At 31.7% G+C, this 9,346-nt stretch overlaps 1 protein-coding gene across 1 annotated transcript in view; it reads left to right on the forward strand.

Moving 5' to 3' along the window:
• Positions 1–9,346, forward strand: part of EXOC5 (exocyst complex component 5) — a 63,734-nt gene that overhangs the window by 36,431 nt on the left and 17,957 nt on the right. Inside the window, exons 6-11 of the mRNA XM_012663735.1 lie at positions 993–1,102; positions 2,376–2,420; positions 2,526–2,666; positions 3,687–3,769; positions 4,793–5,002; positions 6,314–6,461. Coding sequence (XP_012519189.1) covers positions 993–1,102; positions 2,376–2,420; positions 2,526–2,666; positions 3,687–3,769; positions 4,793–5,002; positions 6,314–6,461 — 737 coding nt within the window. The remainder of the gene's footprint in view (positions 1–992; positions 1,103–2,375; positions 2,421–2,525; positions 2,667–3,686; positions 3,770–4,792; positions 5,003–6,313; positions 6,462–9,346) is intronic.

The following is a 9,346-nucleotide window of genomic DNA, read 5'->3' on the forward strand; positions in this document are numbered from 1 at the left end:
ACACACACACACACACACACACACACACACACACACGGTTCTACTCTCCTCACTTATGTAAAAGTAATTGGTAGCATACTAAACAAATAGCTTTAGACTGTGGGCTTTTCATTTAACAATTTATTTTGGAAATTGTTTTGCATCCGTACATATATCTCTGAATAAGCTTCTTTTTTTGAAAGCTAAGATTATGTGAGTATTTCAGTACCTATTTAATTCCTTACATGATTAGTTTGATTTTTGCCTGTGTTTGATTATATTTTAGGCTAGATCATTCTCGGTTTCTGGAAAGACCGCTATATTTGTAGCTTGGTTACCTGTATGATAGACCATTCCATAGAAGATTCAAAGAATATATATTTATTATATATATATATATATATATATGTTCAAAGAATATAGGTGGCTGTATTCCCAAAAGTGTTAGAATAAGGGTGACACAGATAGTTGGACGTCCTGGGAATATTTTTGATCACTATAGATTAGTCGGAAGTTCAGGTGTTCATTAAAATCCGCAGTAACCTCAAAAATATAGTGAATACTACATATTAAGATGAAATTTGGTGTTCAGTCAACCATTGTTCATGGTGGTAACATCTAATCTCAAGTAAAGAATTCTTTAGTCCTCTTCACCCTTTCCATAGCTTCATGTTCAAGATTTTGCTCTCTGTTGCTGTTAGAGATGGCATCTGGAAGATTTTTTTCAGTCATCTGCTGGTTTAAGTAACAGTGGTAAATGGCAATCAAACCCTGGGCAGCGTACCTATTTTACCACTTTGGAAGTTTTTTGTGTCTTGAAAATATAGATTTATATACCATGGTATTAATATATTGTGGGGGCTAGATCCACTGCCTATGATCTCATGTTGTTTTTGTAATTCTTTCAAAAGAAAACTAGATCCATAGTTATTGTATTTGTAAATAATTTAGATACTCTTAAATAACTTGGATACCTCACATGCCTCAGTGTAGCTGAATGACTTTATTTTTAGGTAAATATCATGATTTAGAATGCCAACTGATTCAAGAGTTTACCAGTGCTCAAAGAAGAGGTGAAATCTCCAGAATGAGAGAAGTAGCAGCAGTTTTACTTCATTTTAAGGTAAATAGTACAAATTTAAAATGAAGACTAATTTTCAAAGTTCTGAAGATTTTATAGGTTCTATATATTATGGTCTCTGATTTTCCGCTATTAGTTGTATAGCTATCATAGTGATAATTTTCATTGTTTTGAATAATTTGAATGTACCTTTTATCTCTTTCTGTAAATGATGTTAAGTGTTAGGCACTAAAAATCTAAATAAGGATTTTATATTCAATAATATTAATATACCAGTGAATTTTTATATAATTGTATAAAATTCTATTGTCTGCTTTCTTGCTTTTTAATGTATCTTTTTCAGTCAAGCATGTTATGAAATAGGTCAAAAACAAGAAAACTTGACCGTAAATATCCTATATTTGGAATATAGGAACCAGAGAGTAGATGGAATATAACTAGGAAAAGACTTAAATTCAGGGACTCTCAGGAGATAATAAAAAGAAATGTTGTATTATGGAGCTGTCTTCTTGGAATTTGAAATGGGAAGAAAATCACTGTGTGGAAGTATATTTCTGCAAAGAAAGTGCTTAAATAGTTGTTACTTCAATCTGTTTCTTCAGAATATTTCTATCACAATAGGGAACGGGAAGCTGCTTGTTAGACTTCATTTTGGTAACATCTGAATATTGAGAATGGCTCTTGAGAGTCAGTGGTGCACTTGATATTGCTTACCTTGTTTTTATGTATGATTTGTTAATAGGCAAAAATCTCATTATAGTTAGCTTAGTATGACAAATTAATTTGTTTTAAACACACTTTATTAAAATAGATTCAGTTTTTAAAGTAAATTTCCAGACAGCCAGTTATAGTTCTGTCCAGATTCTTGCAAGGGAAAGCAAATGCTTTGAATCCAAGACAGGAAAGAAGGAAATATATATATGTAAAACCTTTTCTCAAGACATTAAATCTGTGTGTGTGTGTGTGTGTGTGTGTGTGTGTGTGTTTTGGAGTTGAAGGAGATGGCTAGATGATCATAGGGCAAAAATTATGGTAAAGGACTCAGTTATATCTCAGCTTTCCTCTTTCAGTCTAAAGTCCAGCAAGGATATAAACCAGCTGATAAATTTCATCATAGAAAGTGACAGAAAGAAGACAACTATACTAATTAAGTTTTTGGTTCTCTACAATTAATTTTATCTAAGTCCAACAACAATTGCTTTTGGCCATTCGCTGGGACATAGACATAGCTTTATTACATGTAACACTTACTGAGATGATGATTATTATTATAATTGAACCAGAACAGTGATAACAATGTGTTTCTTCTTTGTAGGGTTATTCCCATTGTGTCGATGTTTATATAAAGCAGTGCCAGGAGGTAACATAACAGTATACTTTATTGGATTTCATTTTATGCTAATTTGCATTTTAAAATCATTTTAAAAATTATATTTTCACTGTGTAAAATGCCTCTGCTATTTAGGGTGCTTACTTGAGAAACGATATATTTGAAGATGCTGCAATACTCTGTCAACGAGTGAACAAACAAGTTGGAGACATCTTTAGTAATCCAGAAACAGTACTGGCTAAACTTATTCAAAATGTATTTGAAATCAAACTACAGGTAATTTCAAATAGTGACAAATTAAGTAACTATTAAGGCAATTTGTGATATTTTTTTCCCTATATTTAAAAATTTAGTTGATCTATATAGTGACCTTAGGAATAGTAATCTAGTTAAGGGGAAAGGAATCATCATGCTTTAAAAGAAATGTTTTGTTATTCACCAAGAATAAGGTGCTAATCAATGTGTTACCAGAGCACATGCTTGAAATTTGTGTAGCGTTAGCAGTAGTAATATATCGTGGTAAGGTAGCCTCGGATTTTTCTTTTTTTGGTCCTTGCCTTCCCCAATAGATGACATTTGTGAAATTGAACAAGAGTTACAAGTGCAAGCTGTAGAATTTTTTATAATATAGTGCTAACATGAAACGTAAAAACACAGGAATTTAATTTACAGCCTTGACTCCCATGATGCTATACTTTCAGACATGTTTACTACTAAACTGTGTTTGCCACTGGATTAAGTAACATTCAATAAGTGTTTTTTAAAACACAATTCAGGACTTTGGAAGTCTGAAGACTTTTGAAGTCTTTAGAGGTACTAATATGTATTGTGATTCTCTGGAAGTAGGGTTGTAATGTACAGCATTTACCATATTTACTGACCATGAAATCTTATTTTAGAGTAATGATTATCTCAGTGTCTCAAGGAACACTAGTGTTACCTAGACCACAGTTTGGGAAATACTGCTCTAAGGAATTGACTCTATTGTAGCCTCAGTTTTGTTTTTTGTTTTTGATGTACCTCATGAAACAAAATAGGCCAGTTTCAAAAGAAGTATTTCTAAATTCTTAATACTTATTGCTAAGAACTGATATAGATCTTTTACAGGTAAAATGAGAAGCAGTAAAATTTAAAAACCTATTTTTTTATTTGTTATAATTGGTCTGTTTTCTATGCATTGCCTTTTTGATTGGATTTTAAGTCAGAAAAGTTTAAAACTGGAGTGATTTTTAAAGAAAAAAATATCTTAATAGAATTTAATATTAATTAACAAAATGTTGACTTTTTTTCTTTTAGAGTTTTGTGAAAGACCAGTTAGAAGAATGTAGGAAGTCCGATGCAGAGCAGTATCTCAAAAATCTCTATGATCTGTATACAAGGTATATTTTTAATTATTGGAAAGTAATAGATATCAGATTTTATTTATCTTAAATAGAAATTGGGGAAATATTTAGGTATTTTTGAATAACAGTTTGTCAGATAGCAGTGTACCTTTTAGCATTACATGTTGGTCTATATAGTCTAGTATTGTATAAGAATAGCATTCTTAGTATATTAATCTGAGGAATTAAATGTTATTCTTTATCTTAATGTACTTTAATGAAACTTAAGACCTTGTTTACCTTGTTTAAAGAATTTCGTTTCTGATTTTAATTGTGAGCTAGTTTATTCTTTATTTTTTTCTCTAAGTACTAATATAATTACATTTTTCTGCAGTTTCAACTTTAGAAATTGTAGAAGAAAGGGACATATTCTTAAAAATAACAATTTCAGCCTAATGTCTGATAGGAGAATTGTCTTGTGCTTTTGTAAATGACAGTGTTACTCTTAGATTATCTCAGAAGCTTCATGCAGAGTTTTTTTTTTCCTTGACTTTTTCCAACTCTATTGCTATTCTTCAGTGTCTTCATTTTGGGAGAAGTTATTTCTAAAGTTACCATAATGAGGAAGTCCATCTCAACAACAACATTGTTGTGACACTGTCTTCAACAATGGGAAATAGAAAATTAGAGGAAAGTCCATATGGACAAAGACAAAAGAGGGTGAACAGAGAGTAGACCTCTCAGTACTCTGTTTTGGGTACCATGTGATTAATGGCATTAAAGCATACTTGAGGCCAATCTGCTGCTATTGCCATTTCTGGACTAGTTCATTGTTTCACAGTTTCTTCTCCTATGAGTTTGTGACAGTTCTCAAAACTATAATCTTGTTTGTAATGTTCTACTCTAATTTATATATAACTCTCTATAGCTGCTCTTTGCATCGTAAGTATTCTTCCGTGGTTTAAGAAATGGTGGTTTAACATAAGTCATTAAAGTCACATTGTAAAAATATATATTCCTTAGAATTATTACTACACCTAAAATATATATTAATCTTTTTCTCCCCTTTTCCATGAAAAGAACCACCAATCTTTCCAGCAAGTTGATGGAGTTTAATTTAGGTACTGATAAACAGACTTTCTTGTCTAAGCTTATCAAATCCATTTTCATTTCCTATTTGGAGAACTATATTGAGGTGGAGACTGGATATTTGAAAAGCAGAAGTGCTATGATCCTACAACGCTATTATGATTCAAAAAACCATCAAAAGAGATCTATTGGCACAGGAGGGTAAGTATTTTTCTTAAATATTATAGTTAAAACTGAAAATATTAAGAACCTTATTATATTTGGGCAAACTTATCAAATATTGACTGTCATTGGAATTTTCGATGAGGAATTCATCTAACCCAGGTTATTGATCTAATCCTGCTCTTAAACCACATGCTAAAATGATCTAACGTAACATGATTAAAATGTAAAGCAGATATTTGTCAATTAAAAAATAAACTAATTTTAAAAACTGTAAAGCAGAATACCAGTAATATAAAGAGTTCTATAGTTTCTTTTTTCTTTTTTTCCAATTGGAGTAAATTATTATAGGTTATTGACTGGGAAGCACATCATTTTTTTGTTATTATTGCAAGTGTGAAAAAAATAGCAAATAGTTCACAGTTTAGGTACCTTGAACTGATGAGTCTTTTCAATGACTTTGGCATAAAACTGTTAAATTAATACCTTAAAGCCTATAATTACTCATGTACTAGAAGAAAATGACTTGCCGTAAGAATTGTTGGCATCTCGGTTACCAGAGCTTAACTGCCTAGAACCTGGTTGATGCAAGAAGGAGACAGAATGACTTCTATGGAACCATACCATCAAAGTCCAGAGTCTACACACATCACATACACACCCAAACCAGTTTCTTGTTTTCCAGTTTGTTGTGAATTAAATAATGATCAGAAGTTATAATTAAGAGTAAGAGGTAACATCTGAAAGGTAGTAGCAAGGAAGGGAAGAGAAAAACAAAAGAGCAATCATGAAAATTTTAAAAAAATGAGTTGCCAGTAGTCTGGAGCTGTGTATTCTAGGAGAAAAAAAACTCTAACCTGAAGATACCCCATATGAAAAGTGTTCCAGGTGACCCTCAGTCATTAAGAAAAGCTAAATTATGTTTAATATATCTTGTTTAATATGGTAAAGAAATGTGCAATATGTTTAAATGATTAAATACATTTAAAAATCATTAAAATTTTAAAGTTTTAGTTTTAAACAGGACTATTCAGCTATTTGGAATATTAACTTATTTGGAATAGCTTACTTCCTGAGGAAACCCAATGAGTTTTTAGCTGTTGAGTCAGAATTGTAAAGCTGAGAGGGACTTTAGAGATCATAAGTCCAAATCTATTCATTTGTCAAATGAAAATCTTCTGTTTAGAGATCAAGGCTTGCTTCACTTCACAAAAGTAGTTATTGGAATTTGAGTTTAGTTTTCTTGGCTATTGGTCCATTTTTGTTGTTGATATATACTAAGTTTGAGAGTACTTGAAGTTGAAATCTGTCTAAAGTGTTCTTTTTTCATTTGTCTATATGATGTACTAGTATTCAAGATTTGAAAGAGAGAATTAGACAACGTACCAACTTACCACTGGGGCCAAGTATTGATACTCATGGGGAAACTTTTCTATCCCAAGAAGTGGTGGTTAATCTTTTACAAGAAACCAAACAAGCCTTTGAAAGATGCCATAGGGTAAGAGTGATTGTAAATTTATTCTGTTTATACAATTGTCCCTTGGTATCTGTGGGGATTTGGTTCCAGGACCCACCTGTGGATACCAAAATTCACGGATGCTCAAATCCCTTATATAAAATGTGTAGTATTTGCATAAAATCTATGCACATCCTCTTGTATACTTTAAATCATCTCTAGATTACTTATAATACCTAGCACAATGTGTATGCTATGTAAATAGTTGTTACAACTGTATTGTGTAGGGAATAGTGACAAGAAAAAAAAGTCTGTACATGTTCAGTATGGATGGAGCTATCCGTTTTATTTTCGAGTATTTTTGATCTGCATTTGGTTGAATCCATGGATGCAGAACCAACAGATATGGAGGATTGACTATATATAGCTGTGTATTTTAAGTTTTATCTTGTTTATTATATTAAGATATAAATCTACTAGCTGGTTAAGGACAAATGTTTTTTATAATAAAAAATTTTTGTGATTAAAATTTATTCCTAATATTCTGTTAAATATGAGATTTTTAGGAATAAATTTTAATATAATTGTAAATTAAAGTTGTACAGATCACATTTTCTTTCTGTAAGACTAAATGAAGATATGAAAGGGAAGGTTAGACCTTTCTCACAAACAGATGGAGCTTCAGGGAAAGAACAGTGTTTTAAGAACATAGACGTCACAGGGAAAGAATGAAAATTTAGAAGTTCTCTTCTTAACAAACACACTTTTTTTCCGAAACACACTTTAAAGAAAGTAAATAGATAAGTCCCAGCATGTAAGAAAGTATTTGTAACCAATACTACTAGCAAAAAATTATCTGAAACAACTAATAGGAGCTGATACTTTTAGAGCACATACTGTGTTCCAGGCATTATTCTAAGCACTTTAAGTATATACATCAACTCATTTAATCGTCATAACAACCCTGTGAGGAGGTTGTTCTTGTTTTACAGATGAAGAACTGAGATCCTAAGCTTTTAAGCAGTGGGAGTAAGAGTTGAGGCAGTCTTCATTTTTTATTTATGTTGATGTATATAATCTATTTATATCCCTCAAGGATAGTAAATCAATGTAAATTATGTATATAAATATAAATCAATAGAAGAGAAAGATTGCACATAAGCAATTTATAAAAAAGCAAATGTAAATTATGAATGCAGTATTAACTCTCACCAATAGAGAAATGAAACTTAAAATGAAACATGAAATATCATGTCATTTTCGTTAGATTGGCATAAATTAAGAAGTCTGATGATACTAAGTATTGGTAATGAAGTAGAGCAATAGGGATTCTCACACACTGCCAATGGGAGTGAAAATTGGTACAGTTACTTTGAAGAGTAATTTGACAGTTTCTTAAAGAAGCTCAGATGTTCACATAAGATCTAACATCATAACAGCATTATTACAGTGAAAACTTAGAAGCAAACTCAATGTCTGTCAAAAAGAGAATTGATAAACTGGTATTGTTCATACACTAGAAAACTACGACAATTGAAATGAATGAAGTAGAGTTACATGTATCAACATGAATAAATTTCAAAAATACTTAGTAGTGATATGACTAGAACATACAGTATTTCTTTTTAAGAAACTGCCAAACTAATAGAGTATGTAATGATATCTCATTATGGATTTAGTTTTCATTTTCCTAATGAAATGATGACTGATGTTGAGCCAAGTGCTTATTTGACATCCATAAATACTCTTTGGTGAGGTATTTGTTCAGATCTTTCATGCATTTTTTAGTTAGGTTGTCTGTTTTCGTATTATTTGAGAATTTTGTATTCTGGTTATAATTTGTTTATCAAATATGTGATTTGCAAATGTTTTCTTTCAGTCTGTGGCTTGTCTTTTTATTCTCTTAACAGGATTTCAAAGAATAGAAATTCTTAATTTTGATGAAATCCAATTTAACACTTTCCTGTTATGGATGGTATTTTGGGTGTCATATTTAAGAAATATTTGCCTAACCAGCAGTTATAAAGATTTCCTCTAATATTTTCTTTTAGTGATTTTTATAGTTTGAGGCTTTACATTTAGGTCTATTATCAATTTTGAGTTAACTTATGTATATCATATAACACACGGATCAAAGTTCATTTTTGTACAATTAGATATCCGGTGTTTCACTACCATTTATGGAAAAGACTGTCTCCACTGAATTGCTTTTGACCTTTGTCAAAAATCAGTTGATGGTCTGTTTCTGGATTCTGTTCTGTTCCATTGAGCTGTTTGTGTTTATACCAATACTATGCTGTCTTAATTGCTGTAACTTTATAATAGGTCTTGAATCAGGTAGTGCACGTCCTCTAACATTTTCATATAAATCATTTTGTATGTAAGTCTTAAAACAGCTTGTCAGTTTTTTGGGGGAAAAAAGTCTGAGATTTTGATTGGAATTTCATTGAATTTATAGTTCTATTTGGGGTGAATTGACATCTTTCCCCCCACCCCCTGCCCCTTTTTTTTTTTTTTTCCGAGAGAGTCTTACTCTGTCGTCCAGGGTAGAGTGCAGTGGGTCAGCGAGCTCACTGCAGCCTCAAACTCCTGGGCTCAAGTGATCTTCCTGCCTCAGCCTCCTGAGTAGCTGGGACTACAGACTTGCGCCACTATGCCTGGCTAATTTTTCTATTTTTAATAGAGACAGGGTCTTACTCTTCCTCAGGCTGGTCTCGAACTCCTGAGCTCAAGCTGTCTTACCGCCTTGGGCTCCCAGAGTGCTAGGATTACAGGCGTGAGCCATTGCACCCAGCTGAGAATTGATATATTTTTGATGTTATAATGTAATATAAATGCTATTTTTAAAATCTGTATTTAATTTATAGTTTAATTTAGTTGTTAGTATATGGAAATATAATTGATTTTTATATGTTGATCTTGTACCC

The sequence above is a fragment of the Propithecus coquereli genome, unplaced genomic scaffold (assembly GCF_000956105.1).
Source record: "Propithecus coquereli isolate 6110/MARCELLA unplaced genomic scaffold, Pcoq_1.0 Scaffold83, whole genome shotgun sequence".
Taxonomy (NCBI): Eukaryota; Metazoa; Chordata; class Mammalia; order Primates; family Indriidae; genus Propithecus; species Propithecus coquereli.